Below are 19927 nucleotides of genomic sequence, written 5' to 3' on the forward strand. Positions count from 1 at the left end.
AGTTCACAATGCAACCGCTCGGGGGCGTGGTGTAAGGTATTCCTCACGAGCCGGAGCCGCACGCGCTGCAAGCTCCTCGTCTTTAGCGAGTGAGAGACTCAACTGAAAAATGAGAGAATTGCTGACAACATGAAGAAAGTATTCACTGCAGAACAAATTTCGGATTGGTTCACCTCGGGGACGACGTTTGCGAACCTTAAACTTGCAGAAGAAGTGGTTGAAGGAAAGTCTGATGAAGCTTTGTCGAAAGACACGAGCAGGTGAGAGTAACGGTGACGCAAATTAAGCTAACCTAGCTTAAAGGTGGCCTCGTGAAGGCTGTTTCAGCAACTAGCAAGTTACAGAAAAAGACGCTCGGAGACAGGAATTGCTATCGTAGCCACAGTCACTGGGTGAAAAATATGTATTACACAAATTGATATGGTTAGATTTTTGAGGATGTCCTCTGTGTTTAAGGAGTTTTTTTGTGAAAGTAATGCTACATTAACGCAAGCTAACAGCGTGGGTCTTAATGATGACCTTCACTCGTGTGTCAGCAAACTAAACGGTGCTATTTAGATGTCTTGACTTCCCGCACGTTTCTAGTTTTATAATGGCAGATTTAATCTATAAATTGACTCGTGTTACTATCACAGTAACGTTGGACGCATTGATGTTGACCTTAAGACCTGAGTACAAGTCAGGTGTCCTATATCATGACCTGTTAGCGTTAGCTAAGTTACTTGACAGTAAAGTTTAAGTGCCCACTTTTTTTTCTTTTTTTTAATACAGCTTGATAAACAAGTTAGGACACAAACCAAAATCGACAGCACAAACTTTTATTTTTTACAGAGTTTTGCATACTCTCTGATTTTCTATTTTGAATTACATTTTTAATACAAAAAAAAAACATCTGGAATTGGAATATATTATTTCTTTGGTTTAAACTTTTCAAAGCTTTTGATATACTTACAGACCGACAAGCATTCACAGACTGGTTAGGCATGTATTCACATCCTGTTTCCTCCCCACATCACTATTGCACCTGACCATACACTATTGTAATATATGCCCAGCTGTACAAAATCGGAGTGAGGTTTTTAATCTAGAAAAGAGAAAATCGGTCTATTTAAGTAGGGTCTGAAAAGGAGGTGTCGAACTAGTTATTGTAATAAAACGGTTCAATACTTTGTCCACCAAGCCTAATTTCGTTTTTGGTCACAAGCTATGATATCTGCAACTATCTTAATATAAATAATCAAGTTTTTGCATCTTGTATCCATAAGCTGGATGCGATAACTGTTTTCCTTAAAACCGCAACAGTGGCCTCTCACAGTGTAGTGCTGTATGTTCCTGTGGGCCTGAGAGGAACTGGAAGGTCCCAGTCTTTGTTGGTCCCAGAGGACGAGCTGGCATGCCGCATGGCTCGATCCACATATCCAGAGATTGTTGGGATCTCCTCTCTTGGGTTGCCTTCACCGTTGGGGACGATGGGCGTGACAAAGCCCTGCTTCATTATGTAGCAGCTGGTCCAAGCATCAATTGGTCGGAGCTCTGCTGTCTGCACTGTGAAGTTTTTCTCTTCATGCTCCTTTTGCCTCAAGAAATCGCTCAGCACCTGCTTGAAGACAAAAGCCAGCTCCCAGGGCCTAATGTTGTTTGTGGCAAGTACCTCACGAAACCTAAGGAAGGAATCAACCAATAGAGTTAAACACTTTTTGAAATAGCAAGGATCTGGGTCAAAACAATGCCAGTTTACCACATTTTCTATTGGCACTTTTTAATATTGTATAATTGAACCAGGAGTTTCTCGTAGTTTAAATAATTACATATTTAGGACAACAGCACAGCTTTTTAGAAATGGTACAAACATAACACATTTCTTACTAAATATGTTATTCTTTGGTAATGTGGTTATGTAAGCACACAGTAGTGACCCAGGCATTTAATGGGAAACGAGTAAGTAGGTCACAATGCTCAACCATCTAGAACAATGTTTTTGATGTCATTATGGCTAACAGAGATGATGAGCAGAAACCCCCGGCAGTCTGGCTTTGCTGAGCCTTACAAGGCATCCTTCACCTTCACATGTTCACACCCTACATCGCCTGTCTCTGTGACAGTAACACATAATGGCTTTCTTGGCAGCTTGCCCTGCCTCCCTTTCCCTTTGAGTCTTCTCCGCTTTGCCTGCTGTCAGGCCTTGTGTTGATGCAGTAGCAGCTAGCCACTGTTGCCAGCATACTAATATGAGCGGGGATCATGGCATGGCTGCAACCAAACACCTTGTGAGCACGATGCCTGCGTGGATGGGTGGAATCTGGGCACACAGAAACTCCAGCTGGTGCAGCTCTGATGTGGGGATGAGGTTCCGTAACCTGGGGTACTTTTGAAACCAATGGAGACCCAGGGCGCTGTGGGTCAGTCTATGCTCTCGATCCAGTTCCCTCACCAACCGCTCGCGCTCCTCCACATGCCACAATAGTTCTCTGATCAACATGCGACTGGGTACGACCCCCGAGGTCTTTGGAGATTCCACTTCATCTTGAGCCTGCACTTTTGTTTCACGGGACCATTTCATCCAGCTGAAAAAGGGCATGGCAGTCATACCAGACAGTCCTGAAAAACTAAAGAAATAAGAATTGTGTTATTTCTGACCTTGATGCCAAGATGTCTTCACAGCATTGTTTTAACACATTTGAATATGTTGCAATATCTGTTGCTTCAAACCAAGTGTTAATTTCTCTAGTGGTTGGCACCTACAAATAACAAGATAACACCAGACCATGTGATGGACTGCATTAATGCACCACCCACCATGACAAATCCTTATATGTGAAACGATTCTGATTCTGAAAAGCAGATACAACAAAAATAAAGAACAAGAGAGAAGCAATGCTGGAAAATGCAATATAATTGGAAAATGTGTTAATGTCAATATGTTCCTGCTCCTATTGATGAGGAAAAATATATGAATGAATGTATCCAGTCTTATTTATGACAAAATATTGCGCTTGTGCTGATATTGTTAGCTCAACAAAACTCAGAGAAATGTGTTAGAATACTGCAACATTAATTCTCTGAGTGAGCACATGTTGATTTTCATTATTTCTACGTAGTCCTATTATAATTAACATTTTATGGTTGACGGTGAAAAATGACCACACCTATAATGAAGCTGACCTCGGGTCCCTGCCTGCTGGGTGCTCTGTTTGCCTTCAGTTCAAGTCAAACTCTGTCTCAGGTGTAAATATTTGGCCTTTTCCCCTTACTGATGTATCCAACACAGCTTCCACCTGGGCTTCAGATGAATTGCACCACCTGCAAGGTCAGAGGTTGGCCTCACTGAACCCAAACCATTTATGTGATGTCACACATCAAAAGGTTGCAAAGCAGAGCAGTACTTAAACAGCTGTCAATCCTCCAGCATGTGCGGGAAGAAATTATCTCACCAACATCTTGCTAAAAATTGAAAGGGAATATTTGTACTTACAGGTGAAAACTGCACCGCTGATGTTTTTGTGAGATATTGAGCAAAGATCAGCTTTTCACAGAGTACTGCCTCCAGCTCCCTGTTTCCGTGGGTCAGTCCATGTGAATGTCATTCCTTCACTTGCTGTTGACTACGTCCCTTTTGTGTAAAATGCCATCAAAGGAGCACTTGTGCATCAGCAGCAATCCTCCAATATCGTGGCTGTTGAAAGTGTTTTTCCTTGTTTTATAGTTGTCTTGTCCCTATTGTCCCTCCCACTGCTCCTGTCATGCTGACTTTTTTCCATGAGAGTTAGTCACACATTGCTTCCTGACTAAGAGCTGTCACCTCTGCTTTCACCCCACTCGCACTCTCCTCTGTGCAGTGTGCAGCTTTGTTGTAAGGTCAGCTGCTTTGAAGCTTCCACGAAATGTGTGCATTGGAGAGAAATGAAGAGAGCGAGAGTGCATGTGTGTGTGCACAAGCCGTGGGTGTGTTGCATTTGAGCTCCTCTTAGTACTGTTCGGGTTTTTGCTTGCTGTTGCGATAAATCCTTCCCCCGCGAGGAGAGAGCAAGCGGCAGAGACAAAGTGGGAATGCTCTCCGGACTACAGTTTTGTGTGCCTTGTTCACCAGGGAAAGACGAGAGGAGGCAGACTCAAAAGTTACAAATGGTACCAAGTAATGATGTTGGGGGAGCTGCAGGTGTTTTCATCTATTAACTTACATTTTTGATTTGATTAAAGCTGCTATAAAGCTTAGTCTCAAATTTGAGAAAGACCTTACTAGTACATGCAACATTCATTTGTTATTCTGTAATTAAATAATTGCATGTGTTTTATAACAATGCTTCTTGGGTGTTTGGTAGTTAAGCTTTCTGATATGAGACTAGTCTGTGTAAACTGGACAATGATCACACTGAATTCTTTACCTGTTCATTACTGTGACAAATTACTGTAAGAAGCACTAGTTGTCTATCCCTTACAGAGAAAGAAATTAAATAGCTTTCTCTATGGTCCTTGAAAATAATGTACATGCTTTTGTAATGTGAGGGAAAATGGGTGTAAAATGCCTTTAATCTATTGCAATTCAATGGTTAATAGAACCTAAAAAAATGAACTTCTTGCAATTGCTTTCATTTTGTTTCAGCCAACCAGACGTTCCTCATGAGAGCAGCCTGAAAAATGTGGAATCTAATGAACGATTGAAACCAGAACATAGAGGGATTCTAAGTATTAAACTTTTAGCTTTTTTTCTGATCTCACACCATACTTACTTAAAGGAATCTGCATCTGCCTTCTGCCCAAAATGGTTTAACCCTGTTTCTTGTGCATTCGATTCTGTGTTCGCAGCTCCGGCTCCTCCTCCACTTGCCAGCTACAAGTATCCCAGCTTGCCCATTACAAAAAACAGACAGGAGGTAAAATACACCATACATAGCCTTAACCCTGCAGCTTGATGGTCTAAAAGTACTCTCGCATTCTCCTGTAGCACTTTCTATTTTTGGTCATGTAAGGAGTTTTACTGAAATTACCATTATGTCCTGAGGACATGGGTGCACTTAAGCTTTTACTGTTGGCTCAAGATGAACTCCATGTTATTTCATGTTGCAGAACAACAGCCAACTTTGAATGTACCTGTCTAAAATGTACTCTAGTCTAATAAGGTGTTGTGTGTGTTTGTGACTGTTAGGAGCTCATGCTCATTGAAGCCATACTTTCTTACTGCAGATTATAAAGTGTGGGCTTCCGTTTAGAAATCAGCTTAGTGCACCCATCTGCTCTACAATTTCATAAAATATTTCTAAATATGTTTTTACTGTGCACATTACATGTACTTGTATTTTATATAAGTGTGGATGTGCTTTTTCCAGCTGATTTCCCTAATAGAAAACAACTCTGTAGTGATCATTCAAGGAGCCACAGGCAGTGGCAAGACCACTCAGTTGCCACAGTACATTCTGGACCACTACAATGACAACAAATCCTCATGCAACATTGTGGTCACCCAACCACGCAAAATTGGGGCCTCCAGTGTTGCCCGATGGGTTGCCACCCAGCGGAAGTGTACCCTGGGTAGTCTGGTGGGATATCAGGTTAGTGCAAAATTTCGACAGAATCTGATTAACTTAAACTGTTCATTACAGATACATATGGGAGCCAGTAAATATGCTCTTATCCACTACCACTTTTTCTGTCTGTTTAGTTGAAAAGGTGTGAAAAAAAGATCCTCACTCCGGCTCCAAAAGCACTCATTGCACCTCTCACAATTTAAAGAGTGTTTGTATGCATGTGATAACAAGCTAGAACAATGCTTACAATACTCACAACAATGTTTGTTGTGAGTATCTCTGGCTGTGTTTTATGGAGTTCTGAAACGGTACGACTAATAATAACTTTTGTCGGTAACACTTTATAATAACTACACACTGTTAAACATTAGTAAAGCATGAGTAAACACTTAATTGATCATTTAAAAAGCGTTGCCCCAACATGAACGCTCATTAGTAAGTCTTAGTATGCAATTCATGAACACAATTATAACATTTTTCTTGATTAAATAGCTTAACTATTATGTGATTCATGATTGGGTTTTCATACTTTATAAATGATGGATTCCCCGTTTGTAAATTAGGTAATAAATATTGCAAACCAATTATTAAGGACTTAAAGATGAGTCTTAACCACACATGGTTAACTTGCGCTTTATAAATGTGTTTTAATACAGCAATTCATGATTAGTTAAGGTAGTTACTAATCGTTAGTTAAGTATTAGGTAGGTATTTTGTATGACCTCATCTAAAGTGAGGACTATCTGTGCTTTACAAAGTATTAATAAATAACATTGAAAGGCCAGCAGTGCCTCTCGAAAGAAAAGGGAAATAGACACAACACAAAGTAATAAAGAACATTAATATGATGTTGAAGATGTTGGAAACCCCTTCTAGTCACTCTCAATTGAATTTTTTTAACTACTCCCATTTTCCCACAGCAATGGCAAAATCGTTTAATATGACATCCCTAGTGGGAGCTTTTTGATTTGTGTCTCTAGCTTTTCTTAATCATCAAGACGAGAGCTCTTTCCTGGTTTCTTGTCCTATTTTTTTGTCTCTGGAAATTGTGCAGTCAGTGCATGGAAAGTTTTTTTTATGCTCAAAGCTCAAAGAAGCAGCGAACCCAAGAAGTATTTCCCTGAGGTCATACAATGGGTAGCAATGGATTTCATTGCAGGTCATTTTCTCCATGACCAACCAGAGATAGTCATGTTGGCATTGTAGATATTGTTTTTTAGGACACTTGCAAAGGAAGCATATAACAAAAGAAGATTTAGAAGAATGTAAGTCGACAGTGTTGCTGCACATTAGCATTGTATGAACACACCAAAAGAAGATGATCTGGCACTGCTTTGATCCGATGATTTCAGATGATAAGTCATAGATTGTGATTATCTTGCCGAGCAAAACAATAACAAGAATAAAAAACAAACTGCTGTCGCAGGTGCATTTCGTCAGATGCTCCATTGAGAGTGAGAAAAAGAGATGGTACTCATTTTCAGTATGTGTGTGGTGTCCATATTCATCAATACAACTTTGCATATGTATATTCTAGGTTGGACTGGAAAAGATGGCGACTGAGCACACACGGCTCATCTACATGACTACAGGAGTGCTGCTGCAAAAACTGGTTTCAGCCAAGTGTCTCACAGAGTACTCCCACATTTTCGTAGATGAGGTGCATTAACATAAGGCAGATCATTTTCTCTGTTAGCCGGGCTTCTGTTTTTTGTTTTGTAAATTTTGGTAATGGTAAAAAATGCAGTTACCTCATTTAGCAGTGTTTATTTCAAGTTTCTCTTTTTATTTAGTTATAGTGTTGCATTTTGGCGCAATTGAAGTTTAGTTTCAGGTTTCCTTCAGTTCTATGATCTACTCAGTAATTCTTGACAATTTGGTAAAAGCCATTTTACTCCTCTGCCTTTGCCCAAGGTTCATGAGCGCTCTGAGGAGATGGACTTTCTCCTGCTGGTTTTGAGAAAACTTCTCCATTCCAACTCATGTTATGTGAAGGTAATTGCAAGATCAAATAAAATCCCTCTTTTGTTCTCGTTCTGCATCAGTTGAACTCTCATAGGACCACTGTTTTTTTTTCAGATCATCCTTATGTCCGCCACCATTAACTGCAAACAGTTGGCTGAGTACTTTGGAACCCCAATTCGTGGCAAAATTATCCCTGCCTATGTGTTTGAAGTGGAGGGGGCACCCTTTGCCATTGAGGAGTTTTATCTGGACGACCTCCAAACACTGTTTCCATACAGGGTAATAAGATGGAAAATTAGTTATAATGCTGCGGTTCTCTGTACTGAAGACAAATAGCTAACATGTGAATTTTGTGTGTCTGTATCAGAAAGAGATGCTTCATCTGGAGGACCCTCGCATTTCAGTGGAGATGTACAATCTAGCCATCACGCTCATCCAGAGCTTTGATGAGATGGAGGGCAAAGATCCCAGGTGAGGCCTTAGTATTTTTGCACACTTAAGTGCTTTAACAAATCAGCAGACTCAAAGTAATGATAGTGTGTGTTTCTGTTTGAGCAGCAAAGCAGAAAAAAGTGGCATGACTTCATCACAGCAGGGCAGTGTGCTGGTTTTCCTTCCTGGTTTAAACGAGATAAGCTACATGCAGGAGGCCTTGGCCAAGCTGGTCTACAAAAGGTGATCTTTTGAGATGATCTCTTTGTTGAATCATACCCTGTAGTCAATACCTATTTCTTTGTTGTAGGTTTACTGGCATTCTATAATATAAGTCAGTTTTGTGACTTACTTTTTTTATTTACTTTTTTTATTGTGTTTAATGTTTACCTTCACTGTTACGATGAGTGTGCTGCTGCTGTTCAGATTGCAGGTTTATCCTCTCCACTCCTCTGTGACTCTGGAGGAGCAGAATGGTGTGTTTCTGTTCCCTGTCCCTGGATACAGGAAGGTAAAAAACATAGATCTTATTCTGTCTGAAGTGTGTTCTTCGTACCTGCTGTACCGTTGATCTCCTCATCTTAACAGGTCATTCTTTCCACCAACATTGCGGAGAGTTCGGTGACTGTTCCAGACGTTAAATATGGTTAGTTTTTCCCCCCATCTGACTTTTATCTATTCCCTTAATCTATGGTTTGTAATAACGTATTTTCAAATCGTAACTCTTTTGGTTCTTTTTTCATTCACAGTGATTGATTTCTGTCTTGCCCGTCAAATGGTCTGTGATGAAGAAACCAATTACCAGTCTCTGCGTCTCACCTGGGCCGCCAAAACCAACTGCAACCAGCGTCGAGGTACAATAATTGCAGTCCAGAACTTTTCCTCTGAAGTGTAAGCATCTACTCAATTCTGTCCTTTTGGACTTATTTCTTCTCTGTCAGGTCGGGCAGGTCGAGTGTCTAAGGGGTATTGTTACCGTCTCGTGAGCAAAGAGTTCTGGAGGAATGAAATCCCCGACTACATGGTCCCTGAGATGCTAGTAAGAGAAAGTCCACTTGCCAAGATTTTCTTTTTTTGCTTTGACCCTAACAGGACAACCAATGCCATACTGTTTGCCTTCCTCTCAGCTTGCCCCGTTGGCCACCATCATGCTGAAGGTTAAGCTGCTGGATATGGGAGACCCCCGCTCCATCCTGTCCACAGCCCTCTCACCCCCCAACCTTGGTGATATAGTGAGGACAGTGCTCCAACTCAAAGAAGTAAATAAGTATAGATGATTCTTCCCACAGAGAGACATTAATGTTTAGTCAAGTATGCATGGATGCGTGGCTTTAATGATGTATTTGAGCTGGCAGCTGACCACACAGATCTGTCATTGAGTATTACACCAGGAGTTCTCCAACAGGGTCTTTGGATCAGCCAGTGTTTGCATAAGTCTGTTGGGTAAGGGTTATGTTGTGTTATGCATGTTTGTGTGTGTGGATGGGAAAGTAGATGTATGATGCCTCTGGTTTCCTTTTTATACCATCTTTCAAAACTAAGTTACAAAGTGCTCTGCAAAGGGATTCCGGGACTTTCGTCAAAGTGAAAAACACTACATCAAACTGAATCAAATAGACAGTAGTTATTGCACAAAATAGTCAGGAAATGCAAATTCATACATATAACAAGACCAAGGATACAGATAAAAGTTCAATTCAGCAATACACAACCATAAAGTGTGATCAATATAATAAGTCAGTGTTCCAAAAGTAACAGGCAAATACCCAAGGGAAATGAATATGTACGTGTCAGTAATTTCATGTCCAAAACCTTGAATATTTTAAGTCAATCTGTTGGTCTGAGTTCAGATTTGAGCTGATTGGAGATACTAGCTGGATGTTTAATTTTGTAGATGGGTGCACTCTCTGCAAAAAGTAATGGCACAGGTCACAACGACGATGGCGAGCTAACGTTCCTGGGCCGAGTGCTGGCCCACCTACCTGTTGACCTGTACCTGGGGAAGATGATTGTCCTGGGCCACATCTTTGGCTGCCTGGATGAGTGCCTCATCATAGGTCAGTCTGTCATGAGGCTACTGCAATAGACCTCAGTTACTGCATAAGCACATGTTCACAGTTGTTTTTAGACATACAACAAATACATACCCTTGATCAGCTGTTAAACTCTACAGCTGGCGTAATGACTGCCTCCACTTTTTTTTGTAATAATGTATCTTATCCTCAGCTGCCTCGCACTCTCTGAAGAGTTTTTTTGCCATACCATCTATGCAGCAACTTGCTGGCCACAGGTAAGTCACAACTTGCTGCTGCACTAACTCACATACAGACTTTCAGTGTAGATCATTTTTGTACCTCACCAAGGTGACACGATATTTTTTGGACGATAGGTTGTCATGTAACCTACTCCATGGAGTCTAGACCTACCTATTGACTTACTTTTCCAGCTTCGGTACTATCACAGTGTTTTGTAGCATGCCGTCTCGTGGGCTGCACTGTGTCTATGTGTATCTAGCACTGTTGCCTAACAGCTCAAAATGGTCCAGGCTGTTTCCTGCCTTAACTGGGATTGGGTCTAGCCTCCCCGAACAGAATAAGCGGTTAAAGATGGCTGGACAATGCCACATCTCTGTGAACAGATGACAGTAGAAAAGTAAATAAAAAGTAATTCAGTAAAAAGTAATTTAACAGAAAGTGTGTTAAAAAGGATTTATACATCATTATAAAGTCTCTGCCGTAGCGTATCCAGTAATCAATGCATTGTTCTCCTTAGATATTTTTTTGTATGTTTCTATACAATATCTTAATACTATATTAACACTAACTAATGTTGTATAATAGACCAGCAGCACTCCTTTGCTCTTTATCATCTATTTGTGCTACTATTTATATGAGGTTGTTTTTTTTACCATGAGCTTCAAAGGGAGGATGCTTTCTCTCATACTTTGTATTTATGAGGTTGTATCAGCTCAAACTGACAGACTCAACGTGAGAGGTAGCTTCATACGTTCAGAGATAAAACTGTATGGACACAGGCCTTTTCTTCAGAGCACAAACCAACAATATGTTTTCATCAGAATACATGCAGGCCAGACACAGATATGCGATCTGTGTATTATACCTTTTTTCTATGTGTACTGAATAATAATCATCATTCCAGGAGCAAGCTGGCCTTTGCCCTTGGCACACCAAGTGATTCCATAAGTTTTGTCAATGCCTTCAAGGTAATGTGTCGGCAGCAATTAAGTTCAAAGGATGTACATATTTGCATGATGGCAGTTTTTCTAACCCTTTCCTATTGTCTTTTACTGTCAGGCATGGCACTTGTCCAAAAAGAAAGGACAGCTGAGACACCCAAAGGTGACGGAAAAAACGAACAAACTGGAGCTCACTGAAACAACACTCGCACATATAGAAAAATAAAAAATAGATTTTATTTTTTGAAAAGGAGAATAGTCTTCTACTGTTGTACAGAGCCACCCCTTAACACTATTATTCATCTTACATTATTTTAAAGATTGTAGTTGTCTACATAACTGCTCTTTTGGTAGTGAGTTTACATAACACTGTATGAGTCATTTAGTATGCAGAAGTTTACAGAGCAGTTGCCAAGGCAAAATACATGAGCTTTGTCCCAATTTAGATCTTTTTTAATTTCACCTCAGTGTGAGAAAAAAAGTTTCTCTGCTTATGTTAAGATTTCAACTGTTCACTAAAGTTTTTTTAAGTGGGCATTTGGATTCAGTGCAGCTCTCTCTTCTCTTCTGTAAATATTTTTTGAAGTGTGAATAGTTTTTACCTTTGTTGCTTTCTTTCTTTAGGATGAGTTGAACTGGGGAAAAGAGAACTTCATTCAGATCAAGAGGATCAGGGAGGTAAAGTGATGGAGCCGAGAGTTCATCAAGCTACAGCACAGGATGTCTTTGTCATCACCGATCATAGAAGAACAGTCATCAACAGGCATTAATCCTGTTTGTAGTCATGTTACCAAGAATTACACTTTATGTAATCTGTGTAATGCTGTCAGCAGCAGAGCAGAGGAGTGGGTTGATATTATCGACAGTGTTTTAATTTGGTCTTTAAGTGTCATTACATATTTTAGCTGGTTAGTTTTTTTTTGCCTTTTGATGCATAGTTGGCTGTTAAGCATGTCTTGTCTTAAACTTTCAGTCTCGTTGAGATAATATTTTGAAATTTGAGCTGTAAATAATATATATATATATATATATATATATATATATATATATATATATATATATATATATATATATATATATAAATGGCTCAGACCTCCTCAGAAGTAACTCACTGTCCAGGTTGCAGAGCTGTACGAGGACCTGAAGAGGCGCGTATCCTATTTCAACATGCATGTGCCGGAGAGCATCCAATCTTTGGATTACACCAGCACACACAAGCAGAAGTTCATGCTTCAGGTTAGAGCCAGTACAGCACATTGCATAAATTAAGCTATACACTTCGGATCGAGTTGTCACAAAAAAACAACTAATATTCAGTTACTGAATAGACACCTTAATATCAGTCTGTTTTAGAATGCACCTCTCTCTGTCTTAGGTGGTCATTGCTGGTGCCCACTACCCCAAATACTTTGTCCAGGGAGAAATAAGTGAAGACCTGGCCTCCAGGGAATTGAATGGCTTCAACCCCAGAACAACAGTGATGGTATGACCCATGGTGTTTAATGTAGGCCTGTACTGATATATAATATTGTGCTAAAACTGGAAGAAAAAAAGAAGAAGCTGGATCTGGTATTCGTCACAAATTACTAAGTTGCTGGTGTTTTGATTCATTATTTTAATATTAAATAAGAATACAGTTCATTTGAATTTGTTATATTTTGTTTCAAAGTTAAGAAAGCAATGTTTAAGTAATGTTGCCTTACACATAAAATAATGATCACAGTCACTTTCATACAGTGAGGCATGCATTTTATTAATTAAAGACTGGTATCAGATCAGTACTCGGTATCAGCAGCTAGCCAAAGCCCGGGCTTTGATATTGAGAATGGAAAAAGTCAAATAGTTGCTTTCCTACTTTAGAGCCAAAAATTGATGACTGTTCTGGAGAGTAATGACAATTAAAACCCTGATGGGCTGTAGTCTTTAAGCCTCATTACGTAGGATGTTGGGCTATTGTAAAATAACACCAGACCACATGTTTTCAGCTAAGGAACCTCCCTCCATACCCATTCCTGTATTGCAAGCAGCTGCAGTCTCTGTTCCGACTCTGTGGTCAAGTCAAAACAATTTCCTTTGACAGCACCAGGTAGGGAAAGCCACTGTTGCACATTGTTAACTTTGTTTTATTTCAACACTAACCTGTGTGTGTGTGTGTGTGTGTGTGTGTGTGTGTGTGTGTGTGTGTGTGTGTGTGTGTGTGTGTGTGTGTGTGTGTGTGTGTGTGTGTGTTCAGAGCATATGTGGAGTTTCACAGGACATCCCAAGGTGCTGGGGTGCTGCCTGAGGTGTCTCTTGCTCTCCTCCTTTCACAGCAGAGTGCTCCTTTGGAGCTGCCTGTCTTCTCCACCGAGCAGATAGAACTCTGTGCTGGGCGTAAAAGCATTACTCACATGAAATCTTCACGGTATGGCACTCTTCACACATTATGATAACTTTTTTCACTACGCGTAAAAATAAGAGAACAAATGTTCTTGTGTGACCTGAAAAGTCCCACTTTTTGGAAAGTGCACCACCAGCGCCATTGGTCAGTGGCCATGCACTGAGCCTTAATATAATCTGACATCTTCATGGTCTGCATGACTCCAGCTATCACTTGGACTCAGAGAAAGGATGTTTTGGACAGAGGCAGCACAAGCTTCTTTCTACCGCCCTCAAGGCAGGAAATGGGGTGACTTTGCGCATTAGCTTCTCCCAAAATACACAAAAAATATTCTCACTTATTGCATTGGCTTTAACAGTGATAATTCCACCCGCCTAAAATAAAAAACATTTTGGCATGTTATGATAACCCTGAAATAGATTTGAGATTGTGATTCTTGTTATTAGGCAACATTTCTTTTAATGCTCCACTAGATTCAAGCATTCACGCTGCCTAAGTACTCCTCTCTGTCAGCAACAGACAGAGGCTCTATCCAAATACTGATACTTGCATTTTTGTTTAACAAAAAAGTATTGCAAAACTATTGTATCGATTTCTGTGATCAGTCGTAAACTCTGATTCAACTTTATGTGTTTCATCTTTGATTTCGGAAAGCTGCCAAGCAACTATGTTAACTATCTGACAGGCAACCTCTATATAGCAATACATATAGTAAGTAAAAACATTAGGAACAAGTTGTTTGTGTGCTGTTGCTGTTCAGGGTGAATGTAGACTTCCAGAGCCAGTCTGTCTGCCCAGTGGGAATGGTGAGCGGTGCCATTGACCCAGACAAGTTACCCCCCGACCCCTTGTTTGTGGTCCACATCACAGAGGTCAGTCCTTCACATTTAACTTGGTCAAACAGGTACATTTCAAAAGAGATAACTAGTTGTTTGTTTTCTGATTACATGTTTGAATCTTGAATGGTTGCATAATCTCTTAACTATGATTTCTGCGTCAGGTGGTGGATGTTGGTCATTTCTGGGGCTTCCAGGCAGATGAAGCCAGCTTGTTAAAGCAGCGCTATCTGACAGCAGAGTTAAACTCATGTACGCTGCACCCTGTAACTGTGTCGCTCTACCCCAACCTGTTGTGTCTGGCTCCTTATTCGGAAAACAATGAGCAGAAAATGTACTACCGCGCCAAGATCCTTCACATGCGTGGCAATACAGTGGAGGTGAGTATCACGCACAGGCTGCAGCTTTTAAGATGTTACAGCAATTCCATTTTTTTCATCACAAATTTCTTTACTTCTCTCCTGTTTCATTTTAAAATGTCTTTTCAACTGTTTCTTGTATGCTCTTGCCATCATAGAAGACAAATTGTGGATTATTATTATGGCTGATCAAGAAACTATTTCAGAAATGACTCATTTCAGGATTTTATATAACATTTTGTGCCACCAAACGGATACTTTACATGGTCTACCTGGCCATAATAAAGATATAATAAAATTGATTAAAAATGGTATGTTCATAAGTTTATTTTGTTGGAAGATGATTTACTTGTGTGTGTGTGTGTGTGTATATATATATATATATATATATATATATATATATATATATATATATATATATATATATATATATATATATATATATATATATATATATATATACATATATATACATATATATATATATATATATATATATATATATATATATATATACATATATATATATATATATATATATACATATATATATATATATATATATATATATATATATATATATATATATATATATATATATATATATATATACATATATATATATATATATATATATATATATTAAAAAAAAATTGGAAGTGTCACTGACCAGAACTGTCATGCATCTGTGTTTTTAAGATCTTAAAGACATACCTTTTTGTATGCATTTAAAAACTGACCTCAGTGTAGGGAAAATCATTCTTAACAGCAGTATGTGAGGGCAGTTGCTGGTGTTACTTCATGTACCAGAGTGCAGAATATGTTGTTATCCTGCAGGTGTTCTTCTTGGACTTTGGCAACAGCGCGGTTGTTGCCTGCAGCAGCCTCCGGGAACTCCCTTCTAACCTCCTGTCTCACTCATTCCAGGTAGCCATACTCAGTGGTCAGATAATTATGGCACGTTCATCTGTTCCACCTTTTAACTAACAGTAATAAACACTCATGGTCTCAGGCTAAAGAGTTCCAAGTTATTGAAATGCATCCTTCAGCCAAGTCGATCATCCTGGGGAATCAGTGGAGCAGTAAAGCTCGTGATCGGTTCATCAAACTGGTGAAGGGCCGTTCACTCTTCGTGTCACTGTACTCCATCCTCCATGGTGTCATTCGTGTGCAGCTGCTCATCACCAGTGGGATGAAAAACACCACCGTGGTGGACATTATGGTGGAAGAAGAACATGCTGTGAAGGGTGAAGAGAGCTTTGATTCCAAGGTAACGCACTAGTTGGGAGCTCAGGTTCTTCCACATGAAATGTATTAAGCCGTGTGCAATATCGAAATACATTAATCACCCCGCGTCCTACTTAAAACAATAATTCTGATTCTAGATGTCTTATTTTTGTGTGCACTTGCAGCAAAACAATGAAGCTCTGATGACCCTGTACAAAGACATGGAAAGGGGCACATATGTCCGTGACTCTGCCAGCAGCTCCTGGAAAGATCGCATGGAAGAGGAAAAGCAGCTCATTGACGACCTACTCGCCCAGTTTTCCAAAAGCCGCCCGGCCCCATCCAAGACAAAGGCAAGATGCCCTCCTTTTTCTAGAATATTCATACAATGTTTGTAATATTGCTCATGAAAAGGTTTTTTATTCAAAGTGATTTACTGATGTAAAGAATACGAATGATTACAATCGATTAGAGAGAGGAGGGATTTACAATTGGACACACACTGAGTATCAGAGATGCTGATATTTTGGTATTGGGTGGATGACAGCATCATGCCTGCACTGTCTGTGGCTTTGTTTGTCCAGGAGAGGGAGCAATTCAGTTCATTTGTTGTGTTCATGCAAAGCCACACCCATTCTGTCTGGTGAGCAGAACAATGGGTACATCCCAAGTCTTTTATTTATAATTTCCTCGCTCCTCAGTCCTTGCTTGAACCGGAAAATGTTCTGTGCTGCCATATTGACGGCCGTCCTACAGCTCTTTTTTCGGCTGTGAGGCGCGTGGAGGTATATCTAAAAAGCCATGAACGAGGATGCAGGAAGTGTTTTAACGGGCGACAATTCCCCTCATTTGTCATCAGTTACTTGATTTGACGCTGCACCGGACTGATCTCATATTTATGAACATCACTGAAGTTTCATAGCAGAGTGAAGAAGGATCACAGATTAAACTTAAGTTTAATATTTAATTTGTTTACTGATTCACCATATGGTTAAAATGCTGTTTGTTAAGTGTAGGTCTGAACAAAGATCCAGAAACAACTTGCTTCATTCTTTAATGTATTAGAAAGAACAGTCTTTTTATGATCTCTTATTTCCCCAATTACTTTTATTATGTATACAATTGAAATCGAGCTGGAGAGGTTAAACATTTTTTTAAAAATCATTTATAGTCATTTTCTTTCAGGCGCGTGAGGCTGATCATTCCTGAGTGTCGGGTTTAATAAGTTAAGAAACAATGAGCCCAATTAAAAAAAATACGGACACATAATTAAGAAATAAGATAACACATGCCGGCGGTGAAAATCGGTCCTGCGCTAATAAGGACACAGAACACACACTTTATATCAATACTTAATGCAGTTTGTTAAACGGATAACAGGCTACAGAGATAAAACATCTCTTCTCTTAGTGATGATAACTGTTTATTTTGATTGTCTTTCTTAGTTCAGTGATAACTGTCTTTATTAGTATAAGTACAGTGATGATTGCTGTAATCATCACTGTACTTATACACTGTGCAGACACAAACTCCTCAAAAGTCTCTAGAGCTGTCAAAGCAGACTGATAGCTGTTTCAAATTTAGGACATACAAAATGATAACTGGGTGACCAATGCATGAAGTCATTTAATGTGTCTGACTGCAGCCTTGCTTCTAACACCACAGGTTTGTCTGCAAGGACCATACAGTCCTTATAATACAAGCTTCCACAGCTTTAACCACAAGACCTTCTACAAGTAAGCAATTGAGTACAAAACGGCCAAATTAAGATTCAGGTCAAGAATGATGCTCATTGCTTATGTTTGTGTTCTCCCGCAGGACCGTGAGTATAGAGAGAGTCAGCATCAACTCGTTGACCCTGAATGAAAACCCTCAAAACAAACATCAGAGGATGCTGGTTGCTGGAACTGTGTCAGTCAACGCCACAGGTACCAGATACAACATCTCAGAAATACACTCCCATTAGTGTCAGACAACACATACTCCAATTTCGGTCCAAACTCCAGTCCAGTTAGAGGTGGATGCACCTCTATCTGGTTTAGCAAGAAGATAACAAAATGAATGCTTGTTTTGCGAGGTTGTATGAGGAGATCATCGTTATTCACATTTATCTAGTTTGTCTGAAGGGCAATGAACTCCTGGCAAACAGCTTCTAACTGGAATGAAGTGTGGATTGGGAAATGTCTGGAACACCAGACTGATGCAGGCCCTCGATTTTTGGATCTGTGTACACTTCTTTATGGCCAATACTCTCTTTGCAGATGTCTGCTGAGCATGGAAAGTAGGTCAAAGGCATTAGTCTCTTTAAGCTCATTGTTTTGGTTGAAAATTCTAGTACAAGACAGCTTTTTCTTTTGATGAATGCTATCTTTGCACCGTGTCTGCTGAATGCGAAAACATGCACTTTTTGTCAGTGGTTGCCAAACCTTTAATGTAATTCTAAATGTCAAAAACAACTATTGTAGCTTTAAATGTGTAGTTGTGTTGCAGGGACACGTATTCTACTGAAAGATACCTCACTCATGCCAGACATCCCTGGTCTGCCTGCACTCCTAACCATGCTCTTCACCCCCATCATGGAGTTACGGTAAGTCAGACACACTGACTTGTAACAGCACACCTTTTAAAAGCAGCCTAATCCAATTACCCATGTTCACATTTCCTCCCATTTACTGAAGCACTGATAAAGAGAGGACCTGCTACACTGGCGCTCTCTGTGGCTTAGGCTGGAACAGTCAGACACAGGAGAGCATTCTTCCTGAGCGTGACATCGAACTCACCTTTGACGTCAAATTTGATGTAGAAGACATAACTGAGGTAACAGCTGTCACTGGACAGACGGCTGTGTTGGGACAGCAGCTATGAAGTCAACAGGAATACACATTGTTTTTGACAGATTCTGTGGCACTATTTTCTTAAATCTTGTTGTTTGATGGGTGATTTGTAGTCTGGCCTGCAGCACTTCTCTCTAAAGAACTATAGCAGTCCTTGAAATGCTATATATTATTGCACGAGTGTGCTAATTATTCTTGTCTATTAAATTCTACCAATCTATTCTATGATTACTTGATGCCTATACATGATGAATCATTCTCTTTTGTGTATTATAAGTTCTGTGTTTTTTTATTTTATTTAGATAAATGCCTTGCGAGTGGCTATAAACCGTCTGGTGTGTGAAGGGCCCGGTGGGACTATGCATCTGGGGCGCGACAGGATAAAACAACTGCAGGAGGACTGCAGGGACTGCCTCACAAGGTTACTTGCATACACACACAGACATGAGTAATATATTTAAATCAATGTGTATGGAGTTATTGATCTGTTTATATTATGTAATGCAGGCTCTTCACCAAGTCACCGCCAAGGGAAGCTGTCACTCAAGTGTACTACGAGAATTCTGATAAATGGAACCAGGTCTGGTACATGATAAACATCTTGCATGACTTTTTATGTGATCATTTGCTTTGACATGCATTGTTAGCACATTTTTTCAATGCTTGTTTTAAAGCGTTTGTGTGTTATGCAGGTGGATCCTTCTCTGAAGATGGAGATTGTGGAGCCTGGTGGAGAAAAGACCAGATGTGTTCTCTTCCAGCTGCATCCCGTCACCCTCCTCAACAGCTAAAAACAGCTGTACTGTTTGCATTTGTGTTCAAATGGAACTGATTTGATTTGTAATATTCTATAAGCAGTTTTTAATGCTTCATTTTTATTCTGTTCAGAGGAGTATTTTTTTAGTAAGTTTAAATGGATCTGTAGCTTTCAACAGCACAGCCAAATCCTCAATCCTTACTTTGTTGTTTGCAGCTACCACTGGAGGAGTTATTCCCTGTTTTAAATAAGTTGCTGCAAGTAAGAAATGTGATTCTCATTGATAAGATGCTGTATAGCTCTTTGTAACAGCGCTTCAGCACTGGGCCATTAAAAATAGTTGTTTCCAACAGATGAGGCTCGTCAATCAGTCTTCTTTCAAATAAAGTTTCTTTGTGACCCGAGAGTCAAGTTAAATA

The 19927-nt window shown here is 39.8% G+C and overlaps 2 protein-coding genes across 3 annotated transcripts; one reads left to right on the forward strand and one right to left on the reverse strand.

Moving 5' to 3' along the window:
- The first annotated feature begins 47 nt into the window (after positions 1–47).
- tdrd9 (tudor domain containing 9) lies at positions 48–19860 on the forward strand. Of its 2 annotated transcripts, none has more exons than XM_068579736.1 (35): positions 48–260; positions 4601–4683; positions 4804–4871; positions 5325–5546; positions 7060–7182; positions 7437–7517; positions 7602–7766; positions 7855–7958; positions 8046–8162; positions 8346–8430; positions 8508–8565; positions 8669–8773; positions 8861–8958; positions 9047–9178; positions 9814–9976; positions 10146–10209; positions 11079–11142; positions 11234–11278; positions 11740–11793; positions 12235–12351; positions 12491–12598; positions 13101–13201; positions 13349–13519; positions 14256–14367; positions 14496–14711; positions 15528–15617; positions 15703–15960; positions 16103–16270; positions 17583–17653; positions 17736–17845; positions 18408–18504; positions 18596–18734; positions 19054–19172; positions 19259–19331; positions 19444–19860. In XM_068579736.1, the coding sequence occupies exons 1-35, from the start codon at positions 130–132 to the stop codon at positions 19540–19542; spliced, it is 4011 nt and encodes a 1336-aa protein (XP_068435837.1). In that variant the 5' UTR covers positions 48–129; the 3' UTR covers positions 19543–19860. The 2 variants fall into 2 exon arrangements, with proteins under 2 accessions (XP_068435837.1, XP_068435838.1); XM_068579737.1 differs by having other exon boundaries at positions 15865–15960.
- rd3l (RD3 like) lies at positions 1002–3700 on the reverse strand. Its single transcript, XM_068579743.1, is given in 3 exon segments — positions 1002–1661; positions 2265–2606; positions 3469–3700. Coding segments are annotated over 3 exon segments (810 nt in total). The 5' UTR covers positions 3585–3700; the 3' UTR covers positions 1002–1309.
- Positions 19861–19927: the final 67 nt, after the last annotated feature.

This window comes from Clinocottus analis, unplaced genomic scaffold, assembly GCF_023055335.1.
Source record: "Clinocottus analis isolate CAN_PGR_092001 unplaced genomic scaffold, fCliAna1.0.p SCAF_17, whole genome shotgun sequence".
Lineage (NCBI taxonomy): Eukaryota > Metazoa > Chordata > Actinopteri > Perciformes > Cottidae > Clinocottus > Clinocottus analis.